At 47.6% G+C, this 13,043-nt stretch overlaps 1 protein-coding gene across 2 annotated transcripts; it reads left to right on the top strand.

Moving 5' to 3' along the window:
- Window positions 1-4,306: 4,306 nt before the first annotated feature.
- On the top strand, window positions 4,307-13,042 carry aebp1a (AE binding protein 1a). 2 transcript variants are annotated; one of them, XM_058056390.1, is made up of 20 exons: window positions 4,311-4,962; window positions 5,434-5,649; window positions 5,716-5,790; window positions 7,081-7,125; window positions 7,199-7,258; window positions 7,334-7,402; window positions 7,590-7,667; window positions 7,744-7,853; window positions 7,912-8,051; window positions 9,097-9,181; window positions 9,250-9,394; window positions 9,461-9,540; window positions 9,626-9,749; window positions 9,847-10,043; window positions 10,113-10,286; window positions 10,364-10,489; window positions 10,554-10,800; window positions 10,882-11,021; window positions 11,898-11,997; window positions 12,069-13,041. In XM_058056390.1, the coding sequence occupies exons 1-20, from the start codon at window positions 4,725-4,727 to the stop codon at window positions 12,641-12,643; spliced, it is 3,024 nt and encodes a 1,007-aa protein (XP_057912373.1). In that variant the 5' UTR covers window positions 4,311-4,724; the 3' UTR covers window positions 12,644-13,041. The 2 variants fall into 2 exon arrangements, with proteins under 2 accessions (XP_057912372.1, XP_057912373.1); XM_058056389.1 differs by having other exon boundaries at window positions 4,307-4,962; window positions 9,250-9,540; window positions 12,069-13,042.
- Window position 13,043: the final 1 nt, after the last annotated feature.

Raw genomic sequence — 13,043 nt, 5'->3', positions numbered from 1 at the left:
AGTACCACCTTAGCACTTTCCGTACTTAGTGCTATCTTAATAGGTGCTAGCATGCTAACTATTAGCAAGTCAACCAATTTACTCATGTTTTTATGCAGATGCATGTCATGGTGTGGGGAAGCGAAAGTACCACCTCAGCACTTTCCATACTTAGGGCTATCTTAATAGGTGCTAGCATGTTAACTGTTTGCAAGTCAAACAATTTACTCGTGTCTTTATGCAGATGCATGTCATGGTGTAGGGAAGCGAAAGTACCACCTTTGCACTTTCCATACTTAGGGCTATCGTAATAGGTCCTAGCATGCTAACTGTTAGCAATTCAACCAATTTACTCATGTCTTTATGCAGATGCATACATGTCATGGTGTAGGGAAGCGAAAGTACCACCTCGGCACTTTCCATACTTAGGGCTATCTTAATAGGTGCTAGCATGCTAACTGTTAGCAATTCAACCAATTTACTCGTGTCTTTATGCAGATGCATGTCATGGTGTAGGGAAGCGAAAGTACCACCTTAGCACTTTCCATACTTAGTGCTATCTTAATAGGTGCTAGCATGCTAACTATTAGCAAGTCAACCAATTTACTCATGTTTTTATGCAGATGCATGTCATGGTGTGGGGAAGCGAAAGTACCACCTCAGCACTTTCCATACTTAGGGCTATCTTAATAGGTGCTAGCATGCTAACTGTTAGCAAGTCAAACAATTTACTCGTGTCTTTATGCAGATGCATGTCATGGTGTAGGGAAGCGAAAGTACCACCTTACCACTTTCCATACTTAGGGCTATCTTAGTAGGTGCTAGCATGCTAACTGTTAGCAATCCAACCAATATACTCATGTCTTTATGCAGATGCATACATGTCATGGTGTAGGGAAGCGAAAGTACCACCTTGGCACTTTCCATACTAAGTGCTAACTAATAGGTGCTTGTATGCTAACTGCTAACATTTTAGCTATTTTACTCATATGTACATGCCAAATTATACATAGGAGCATGCTAGCTGTCCATCCATGATCTATCTAGGCAATAATGTGACCTCTTCGGATGCTCATGGGACTTCTAAAGAGTCATAAAGTTGTGCTTTGAGTCAAAAGGACAAAAGTGGTGATTTGCAAAGAAAAGGAGCACACTTTCCCTTTGAGGAGTCCATCAATTAGCATCACAAGTCCAGCAATTAGCATCACAAGCGTCACTAGCGCTTCTTACTGGCGTAAAATCTCAGGCCAACAACTAATGACAAGCCCTTGTACAAAAAGTGACATGTAGCCAAAGAAAGGGGGCACATTTTAACCACATGCCAGCCAATAAATAACTGACTGGACCCCCCCCCCCCAGCAGAGGAGCACATTTCCATTGAGAAGTGTGCTGCCATTGTCCTGCTTTCATCACATGGAAATGTCTGGGTGGACTATTTAAGCAGAGGAGGCCGAGGTGAGGTCCGCATCAGTGAGCATCATGCAGCCCCTCCACAAAGTCCCTCTGAGACGCAAGACGGCCTTCTCCGTGGAAGACATCCTGGACCCACGCAAGTTCACTGGCCAAACCGGCGACCAGGATCCAGGTAAGGAGGCCTTTCATGAAGACCATTTAACATTTAAGACAATAACGACAACTTTTCCCTATAAGCAGCGTCTGCCAGGAGAGAGGAATGCGAGGAGAAACAACGCCCGCCATCAGAAAGCGGCCCCTACGGATCGACGGCGGCGTCTCTGCGCCGGGCCAAGCCTCCGGGTTCCAAGGTGAGCGGTCGGCGCGTCCGCACGGCCTTCTCACTGGAGCAGCTGCACACGCTGGAGCTCAGCTTCCGCCGCTGTCACTACCTGTCCCTGCTGGAGCGCCACGCAGTCGCCGCCGCCCTTCACCTTTCCGAGACCCAGGTCAAGATCTGGTTCCAGAACCGCCGCACCAAGTGGAGGAAGGAGCGCCTGCAGCGGGTGGCGGAAGACAACACCGCCACTACCTCCACGTGGGCTTGCCAGGTTCCCGCCTGCTCCTCGCTCGCCTTCAGCCCCTTCTACTGCACCCAGGGAACGCCGCCACGGCCCTTTGTGCCGCCACCGCTGCCCCGACACCATTTGTACTGCTGACGCTCCAAACCTGTGGACCACACGCTTCATATCAGGTGACCCTTGAGGTCGACAATGGGTGCCCCAGGGGGGCCAGAAGTTTTTTCCATGTCTGTCTTGTAATTATTTTGACTTTATTCTCATAATATTTTTACTTTAAAAGTTGTCAGAACTTATTCCTCAAACAATTACAACTTCATTCTTTTTGTTTCTCATACTACATATATAATACATATAATAATATATAATAAGTTGCAAAGTTCTGAATGGCTTTGGATGAAATGTGCGTCAAAGGTTGGAAATGGGATATAGAACAACTGATGACATTTGGGAGGTGATCCGGATCACCGTCTGGATCCAATCCGAGTGTCACTATTGACTCTTATTGCACTGCTGCCCTCTGCTGTCTCCTTTCAGCACTGCATGGAGCACGGCTGTAGCCAATCGGCAACCAAGCCCTTCTTAACACATTCCTCCTGCCTCTTCATATATTCTATTTTTAGAATGCCAGTAAATAAACAGCAGGGCCACACTTTTGATGTTATATTTTGTCATGATGCTTAACTTATTTTCAATAAAGATGTTTTTCTCACAGGGTGGTGCTGCGACATTAATATACAACATATGTTGAGGATATGTCTTTGGCAAAAAGTTCTGAATGGATTCAGATGACATTTTCAGGAATTGTCAGAAACAGGACATGGAAGAGCAGATGACATTTTAGGGGTGATCCCAAATCTTTCCCAAATTCATCCTTGTCCCTAAAAGTAATTACCCAACAGCTACCACGTTTCTCAACCGAAATTCTCAACTCATTCGGAGCAATTAGCCTTCCTGATACATTGTGCTATCATGCTAGTTTATGTTTAGCATTTTTAGCTATTTTCATGGCTAGACACATATATAGCACTATCACGCTAGGTGTTGCTAGAATTAGCACAGTTGCATTTTTAACCATTTTCATAGCTAGACATATAAACACTTAGCAATATTATGCTATATGCTAACGTTTGCATTGGTTGCATGCTAATTATTAGCATAGTAGCATCCAGTTTCATAGCTAGACACTTAGACAGTTATATAAATACTACTATTATGCTAGGTGAGCTAATTCTAACATTAACATGTTAGCTTTGCTGGAATGCTAACATGCTAACTATGGCGCTTGATGGAGTGCCTGTCTTTCTTTTTGACACCCAACATTCCTCAACCAACCCATTCCTATCCAAATCCCTTACATTACATTAAATACTTTAGAAAAAACACACATTTTTATACCTTACATTACATTAAATACTTTAGAAAATACACATTTCAAACCTTACATTACAGTAAATACTTTAGAAAAAACACATTTTATACCTTACAGTATATTAAATACTTTAGAAAACACGTTTTATACCTTACATTATATTAAATACTTTAGAAAACACACATTTCAAACCTTACATGACATTAAATACTTTGGAAAACACACATTTTATACCTTACATGACATTAAATACTTTGGAAAACACACATTTTATACCTTACATGACATTAAATACTTTGGAAAACACACATTTTATACCTTACATGACATTAAATACTTTGGAAAACACACATTTTATACCTTACATGACATTAAATACTTTGGAAAACACACATTTTATACCTTACATTACATTAAATACTTTAGAAAACACACGTTTCAAACCTTACATTACATTAAATAATTTGGAAAACACACGTTTCATACCTTATATTACATTAAATACTTTGGAAAACACACATTTTATACCTTACATTAAATACTTGGGAAAACACACATTTTATACCTTACATTAAATACTTGACAACACACATTTTATACCTTACATTACATTAAATACTTTAGAAAAAACACACGTTTCACATCATTCACATTTTGTGTGATAAAATTGCCATAGAAAAGTGAATGTGGGTTCATGGAGAGGAGAAGGTTCCAGAAAGAGTTTTGTTGATGCGAATAGCTGGGATGTTTCCTTGGCCGTGATAAGGAATTAGAAACAGATGGCGGCCAAAGGAAACAAAGCTGCTGATTGGACGCCACAGTGAGGATGACAAGGAAGAAAGAGAGAGAGAGAGACAGAGAGAGAGAGATGATACTACAACCAAGGACGATTAGGCCACACGTTGGGGGCAGAGCCAGTCTGGAAGGGGCGGTGCATCTGTAACATGCCTTCATGATGGGATGGCTCACTCTGTCCCCCACATGGAGGTCTGGTTTCTCAGAAAGTCGGCCTAAAGCTTTAGCGTTAGCAGTAGGTGTCCCCCCGAAAAGGCTCCTCCATTCCATCTGCATCTTCTGGGGTTGGTCCACTTTGACTCTTCCGACTTTTACGTCCTCTAACAACTATCTGGCAACTTGTTGCTGTCATGAAGTTGTGATTTGGTCTGCTCCGTTTCCTTGGCTCCCTCCCCTGTAGGAATGTCTCCTGTGGCAGAGGCTCCTCCTACTCTGGGAAGGGGGCGAAGGGCCATGAGGGAGGGATGAGACTTGAGGAGGAAGGAGCTCACAGTCGTCTTCTTCTCTCTCCAACCATCTGCTTCTCAGATGGTCCTCACTGAGCGTGCTCACTGAGGGCTGAAAACTGCGCAGTACTCTTCTTCTTCATCATCTTCATCCACTTCACCATGAAAGTCCTGCTGCTCTGGGCGATCTTCGCCATGTGCGCGGTGCTCGTCTGCTGCCGTCAAGACGTGGAGGAGACGTCGCCAGGCGGGGGAGGCCTTCAGGTGAGGGAGGTCGGAGAGCTGGCCGAGCGGCGCCGACCGGGGGAGGAAGGTGAAAGGTCAGATGAGCCGGCTGCACCGGTGGACGCAGAGCGGAGCAAACCAAAGAAAAAGAAAACGCCACAGGAAGTGGAGGCAGGTGAGCATGCATCGGTACAATCAGTCATCGCTTTGCGTGATCCAGTCCTGGCGGTCTGCCTCATCCACTTCCCCCTGCCAGGAAAAGCACCTCCTAGCGAAAAAAAATTGTCCCACAACAATTTTCCACAAGCGAGGAAACGGATAATGTTGCAAACTTTCCACTGCAGGAAACAAGCCGTCATGTCGGCCATGTTTGTTTACATGCATCATAATGACGATGAAGTGCCTCAGCGGTTATGCCGAGTCATGTTCTTTGCGGTTTATTTCTACGTTGTACCGAGTCATGGTATTTGGATCCAGTTCTTGCGGTCTCTAAGTGGATTATTAAGTTCTTGAGTCTCACCTCAGTCCCTCGGTACCAAAGTCGTCAGACTGGTTTACGACGGCGAGAAACGCCGCAGATGTTTGGCTTGTAAAAGTCCATAAAGACTGCGATTCATGGACTGTTTTGTTCTGTTTTCCATCCAAGCCAAAGCTAGGAAGGCGGCGGAAAAGGAGGCCAAAGCAAAGAAGCAGAAAACCCCAAAACCCACCAAAAAGCCCAAAGCTCCAAAGCCCACTAAGAAGCCCAAGCAACCCAAAGCCACCAAGAAACCCAAGACGCCCAAAGCCACCAAGAAACCCGAAGCGGCGCCCACGGAGCAGCCCGAGACGAGGCCGCTGACGGAACCCAGCCGGGAGACGAGTAGGTTTGTTTGGACTGGACTACTGACTTGAATATTACACCTTCTCTCCCATTGCGTCTCCACAGCAACCAGTCATGTGACCACAGTGCAGCCAAAGTGGGAGGAGCCTGAAGAACCAGACCTGGTTAGGGCCAACCCAGGTAAAGATGAGCATCTTTACAGACTTGGATCTTCCATGTACACTCAAAAAATAAAAGTTTAGCCTCAACAAAAAAAAATCAACGCAACAATTTCCATGAGTCTTTCTTAGTTATGACAACTTAATTTGAAATTGCTTTGAACCAACACACAATATTGCATTGCACAAATTAGCTTTTCCTCTTCACTCAAAGCTCATTTTAAATAATGCTTACTGAATAATTGTTTGTCATAGGGACACGTTTTTAAGTTCGTAACTCAAAGAAATATGTTAAGGCAACTGACTTAATCATTTTATTCAAAGTAGTTTAATTTGTTGTCTACTTAATTATAATAACAATGCACATAGCTTTTTAAGTAGCAGTAAATTAATATATATATATATATGTGTGTTTGTGTGTGTATATTATGTTACCAAGCTAATTTTATTAAGTCATGGCAACTTGAATTTTGTTTTAAGCTTCATTCATTTTCTACCGCTTTTTCCTCACGAGGGTCGCGGGGGGTGCTGGAGCCTATCCCAGTTGTCTTCGGGCGAGAGGCGGGGTACACCCTGGACTGGTGGCCAGCCAATCACAGGGCACATATAGACAAACAACCATTCACACTCCACAATGTGGGAGGAAACCGGAGTACCCGGAGAAAACCCACGCATGCACGGGGAAAACATGCAAACTGCACACAGAGATGGCAGAGGGTGGAATTGAACCCTGGTCTCCTAGCTGTGAGGTCTGCGCGCTAACCACTTGACCGCCGTGCTGCCCTGTTTTAAGCTTACCAACAATAAAATTTGAGTGTATATGACATGCTAAATTAAGTTCATGTAATAGCCAACATTATTATTTGAACATAACTTAAAAAATAAATTTAGCAACTTAGAAAGTTTATCTAAATCAATTAATTACATTTTTTTACATTGCATTTATGTATTAAATCAAGTGGTGTCAACAGATACTCTGAATTACTTTTTAGAGTGTAGCTAGCCCCGTCACAAGAACTAATTATCTATCGTATCGACAACATTTTGGAGGCCATTTTCCATCAATTATATGTCATAAAGTCATGTAGCTGTATGAAATGGTCGCATTTCATACACAATGCAGCCGGCGATACAGTCAGTCAGCACTGTTTTGTTTAGTTCCAGTACTTTGCCGACCAAATTCCTTAGTAAGCCTTGACCATCGGGATGAAAGCTCCACCGCCCCGAGACCCCGCTAGCGGTAGTTTTTGGTAAAGGTAGGAACTCGTGAATTTATGAAGGGCGGCATAATTACGAGGGTATTTTTCTTCAGATAAGAAGCAGCTGACAACTCCCGAAGTCATCGTGTACGTTCCAGGTATGGTTCTGTGGTACCTTCACTGCCCGCAGTCCTGGAGGTGACGATGGCCATGTGTCTTCTTGCCTTGCAGAGGAGACCACCGGCGTGCCCTACGTGGGACCCTGGTACGAAGAGTACGACTATGATGACCGTGCGTCCGCCGCTTCCCGCCATTAGCACGTCGGCGACCATTCCGCATGTCAAGCTTGTGTTTGTTTGTTGACAGTTTCCAAGAAGAAGCAAGAGGAGGAGGAGCGTGAGAGGGAGCTGGCTCGCAAGGAAAAGGCTGAAAAAGGTCTGGGCATGGGACTGCGTGTTTTTGGGTACAAGTCCTTGTTGTACTTTTAGCGAGGTCGGATCCCCATGTGTCTTGAGCTTTTCAGCGTTTGGTGTAGAGAAGACATAGCACGGCACACATGGAAGTGTTTTGCGCCTGCCAGCCGACATCTTGACACGCATTGTTTTGTCGTTACGCACTGAAGCCGAGCGACTGAGGAAGAAGTGGGAGGAGGAGGAAGAGGAGCGACTCAAACAGATTTCACAGCCGCCGGAACCCAAAAGTAAGACAAGAGAATCCAGATGTGTCGTTAGTGTCTTGGGTCACAGACGATGAGACTTCTTTGCGGCATCCTTAAGAGTGTCCTCCTCTGGGCTTGGAGTCTCACCGTGTGGACGACGACCAGCTGCTGGCCTCCTCTCAGCTCCATCATGGCTTCACGGCTCAGAGGGGCAGACTCAACATGCAGGTACTGCATCTTCATACCGGTCACACCAGACTGGTCTAGACTAAAGCTCTGTGCCCAGGGTTCGGCCGATGAGGAGGATCTTTACGGGGGTGCGTGGTGTGCAGAGCCTGAGGAGACCAACAGCTGGTTTGAGGTGGACGCCCGACGAGAGGTGGAGTTCACGGCCGTCATAACGCAGGGACGAAACTCCGAGCAGCTGTGGGTGGCCACGACTTGTACCCGTTGTGAAGTCGAGATACTACGACTGTTAATAGATTCAAATATTTAATCAGGATTACTCCGATTTTAAGCATCGTTAACTCATAATCGCAGATAGAGATTATCAATTTCCATCTTCAGTCAACATAAAAACACGTAGCACAAGGTACCGCTCCACAAACGACAAAAACTAAAATAATAGCGGCAGTGCTCCAGGACCTCCACCAAAATACACTTTTATTTGGGAAACCGCTGCCTTTACACAAAATACAGCGTGGGATGTGGCGCAAGTTATTCACACATCAAACAAATCATTCATTCATTCATTCATTTTCTACCGCTTTTTCCTCACGAGGGTTGCGGGGGGGGGGGGGGGGGGGGGGGGGGTTACTGGAGTCTATCCCAGTTGTCTTCGGGCGAGAGAGAGGCGGGGTACACCCTGGACTGGTGGCCGGCCAATTACAGGGCACATATAGACAAACAACCATTCACACTCACATTCATACCTATGGACAATTTGGAGTTGCTAATTAACCTAGCATGTTTTTTGGAATGTGGGAGGAAACCGGAGTACCCGGAGAAAACCCACACATGCACGGGGAGAACATGCAAACTCCACACAGAGATGGCCGAGGGTGGAATCAAACCCTGGTCCTCCTAGCTGTGAGGTCTGCGTGCTAACCATTTGACCGCCGTGCCGCCTGATTCAAAATTTAAAGCACAAAATAACAACGATAATTTGTGACCAGTGCTATTTTTAGAAGATTTTAGCCTTAAGTGGTCCACGTGGGCGCATGGGCGCACAGCGTTGTTGACCCCTGCCCTAGTAGATAGTAAAGACCAGCTAGGGACTCAAGAACGCAACTGAATGACCAAGATATTGTGGACAGTAGCCTAGGAATGTTAGTGCCAGGGAAAGCCAGTAACAAAGCCCGGGATGCTAGCGACTACCAAGAATTGGTATCCTGTGTGGTGACCATTCTGGGAATACGTCCACATCCACCCTGTGGTTAAAAGATCAGCCTGTGTGCATGTCTACTTGCAGCGAGGACTTTGTGTCGTCCTACTTTGTGGCCTTCAGCAACGACAGTCGCGATTGGACCGTTGTTCACGATGGCTATGCTGAGTGGGTGAGTTGGAACATGACGAGAACCTCTACAGTTCAAACAAGACCAAATGCTGTGGTGTTGCACCCCAGCTGTTCTACGGAAACGTGGACAAGGACACCCCCGTCATGAACCAGTTTTCTTGGCCCGTGGTGGCGCGATACCTCCGCATCCTGCCTCAGAGCTGGAATGGCAGCTTGTGTCTCCGGGCCGAGGTTTTGGCCTGTCAACTTCCCGGTCAGTACGACACACAAACAAACAATCTTCTAAGCGGCCATGCAAGACCACGCGTCCACCTTCCAGGTAGCCACCATAGCGAGAATGACGTGAGGTCCTCAGATGAGCTGGACTTCAGACATCACAACTACAAGGACATGAGACAGGTTGGCCTCCTGACTAAAATACCTGAAACCTTCTAAAACTGCCTGATTTACCACACAAATGTTCAAGAGTCTTTGTGTCCTCCAGATGATGAAGGTGATAAACGAGGAGTGTCCCAACATCACCAGAATCTACAACCTTGGTAAAAGTTCTCAGGGCCTGAAGATGTATGCTATGGAGATCTCCGACAATCCTGGCGAGCATGAGCTAGGTAACATACGTTAACGTTTGACGTTGAACGCAAAAGTCAGTGACGTTAAGCATTTTCTTCAAGCTACCAAACCGGTGGATTGTCTTTGGTTTCTTAGGAGAACCAGAATTCCGTTACACAGCCGGTCTTCATGGTAACGAGGCCCTGGGCCGCGAGCTCCTCCTCCTGCTGATGCAGTTCCTTTGCAAGGAGTACAAGGATGAAAATCCTCGAGTGCGTCGCCTGGTGGATGGAGTTAGAATCCACCTGGTGCCGTCTCTCAACCCTGATGCGTACGAGCTGGCGTACGAGGCGGTACGATGGTGACGTTGGAGTAGTCCTTTGCCGTCATGTTCGAGATTCAGCATCCTTCGTGTCCTCCAGGGTTCCGAGATGGGGAACTGGGCTGTGGGCCATTGGACTGTGGAAGGCTACGACATCTTCCAGAATTTTCCAGACCTGAACAGCATCTTGTGGGGGGCGGAGGACCGAGGCTGGGTCCCTCGTATTGTACCAAACCATCACATTCCCATGCCAGAGAACTTCCTCAATGGATCGGTGAGTAGGGTGCAGAGGAGGTGGTGTTCTGGACCAACGTAGTTCCAACAAAAACATCTGCACTTTGCCTCCTTCAGCTTGCTGTGGAAACCCAAGCCATAATTTCCTGGATGGAGCGTAACTCCTTCGTGCTGGGGGCTAATTTGCAAGGTGGAGAAAAGCTGGTCACGTACCCGTATGACATGCAGCGTCCGCAGATTTCGGTAAGGAGAGGTTTAAAGTGACTTTGGTGGCGTGACAACCTCGTGACAGCGTCGTGTGTCCAAGTCGAGTGACAGCAGGCGCTGGAGGGGCACGGCCGAGATGAGCGAGGACACGTGGGCCCGCATCCAGCATCAGAACGAGGGCGCCCTGAGAGAGACGCCCGACGACGTGATGTTTCGCTGGCTGGCCATGTCGTATGCCCACAGTCACCTGACCATGACCGAGACTCACCGAGGCTCTTGTCACGGAGACGACATCACTCGGGGCCAGGGCATCGTCAACGGTGCCAGCTGGAAGCCCGTGGTGGGCAGTGAGTGTCTCTCCCATTAAGGTTGGGTAAGAATGCTAGTGGCTAGCCAGCTAAAGTCATCCCGAGTGTGGCCCCCACCAGGCATGAATGACTTCAGCTACCTGCACACCAACTGCTTGGAGCTCTCCATCTTCCTGGGATGTGACAAGTTCCCGCACGAGAGCGAACTTCCTCTGGAGTGGGAGAACAACCGCGAGGCTCTGCTGTCCTTCATCGAGCAGGTGACAACCATAGCGCCATCCTTAGGCCACCAAAGGAACAAACAAGTACATCCCAAGGAGAAAAAACACTAAATCCTTGGACTCCTTGTTGGTCAGGGTTTCTTTTGGTTTTGGGGAATTTTATATGAAGGAAACGTAAAGGAATCACACTGAAGCGAGGGGCTTGGCGGGCATGTTGTTTTTGTTTGTACAAGCGGAGACATACTACTGTCTCCAAATACAACGGTAGCACTCGGGGTCGGGGTACAAGCCTAGGCAAAGCCGTGCTCTTGGCCTCGCCAACATGGTCCATGGGTACACAGAGCACTCCATTGTGGAGCTGTGGGAGAGCTTGGCCCCAAGCCTGCTACCACCACCACGCCAACAACCACTACGACCGCCACCACCACCACCACCACCACACGCAACACTGAAACCACGACTTCCTGGTACGACTCCTGGTTTCCTGTGGACAACTGGTCCACTGAAAACCCATTTGACAGCATCATCTTTGACTCGGTCCCCACTCAGAATACCCCTTTCAATTCACCATTGACTGAAAGAGCGACCCAACAAGTCTTAGACTAGCTTCCAGGACCAGGAAGTCCTCTTAAGTCAAGGAAACGTAAAGGAATCACACTGAAGCGAGGGGCTTGGTGGGCATGTTGTTTTTGTTTGCACAAGTAGAGACATACTACTGTCTCCAAAGACAACGGTAGCACTCGGGGGTGGGGTAGAAGCCTGGGCAAAGCCGTGCTCTCGAGCTCGCCAACATGGTCCATGGGTACAGAGCACTCCATTGTGGAGCTGGTTTTGGTTGTGGATTGTAGACTTTGTGTGAGCAGATCTCGCAGTGAATAAGAGCTTTGAATGATTCCGCTTTGTCTTCCTGCCCAGGTCCATCGGGGGATAAAAGGTGTGGTCAAAGACGTGGAAGGCAACCCGCTGGCCAACGCCACCATATCGGTGGAGGGGATACGCCATGACATCGTAGCTGGTGCCTTTCCTGCCCTGACAAAACTTTCAGTTTCATCTGAGGACAAAGTTTGATGTTGTCTCTGGTTGCAGCTGCGGGTGGCGACTACTGGCGTCTGCTGAATCCTGGGGAGTACCGTGTAACGGCGAAGGCGGACGGCTACACGCCTCAGACAAGACTGTGCATGGTGGGCTACGACTCTGGGGCCACTTCCTGCAGCTTCACCTTAGCCAAGTCGAACTGGGACCGCATCAAAGAGATCATGGCGCTCAACGGCAACAGGCCCATCCGCGTGGTCACCAAGACCAGCGAGGTGAAGGCTACAGCGGCTAGCAACACGGCGGGGGCCGCGAGCGCCGTGCCTACAGAAGACGATCACGCCGCCGCACAGAGAGCGGAGCGACTCCGTCGTCTGCGAATCCTGCGTCTGCGTCGCCTGCGTCTACAGAGGCAACGAGCCGGCCTCGGCACCAAGCCTGCTACCACCACCACGCCAACAACCACTACGACCACCACCACCACCACTACACGCAACACTGAGACCACCACTTCCTGGTATGACTCCTGGTTTCCTGTGGACAACTGGTCCACTGAAAACCCATTTGACAGCATCATCTTTGACTCGGTGCCCACTCAGGACTACCCCTTTGAATTCACCATTGACTGAAAGAGCGACCCAACATGTCTAGACTAGCTTCCAGGACCAGGAAGTCCTCTTAAGTCAACATGTTTAAGGACTTTCACCTTCTGAATTAACCGCTGTAGCACCGACGTGTGGCGCTAGGTGTCATCTCATGCAGGATTCATGACTTTGTATCAATTATTGTTGCAAGCATCCAGTGGACACAAGAATGCTAGAATGGAGCGTTCGTAGTACAATATGGAGTTCCTGATACATGAAGTGTACTAGAAGAAGACCGTGAACGACGCTTCCCAACACAGAAGCCGTGGAGGAGAAACTGGTTCTGGTGTCCCGTGTTCAAATATGCTGTAAATGGCTTCCACGTTCAATAAATAAACACATCGAGAACAAATAGACTTCTAAAAAATGGCGACTTAAAGAGGTT

This window comes from Doryrhamphus excisus, chromosome 19 (assembly GCF_030265055.1).
Source record: "Doryrhamphus excisus isolate RoL2022-K1 chromosome 19, RoL_Dexc_1.0, whole genome shotgun sequence".
Classification (NCBI taxonomy): Eukaryota; Metazoa; Chordata; class Actinopteri; order Syngnathiformes; family Syngnathidae; genus Doryrhamphus; species Doryrhamphus excisus.
This window is presented reverse-complemented; position numbering and strand designations above follow the sequence as displayed.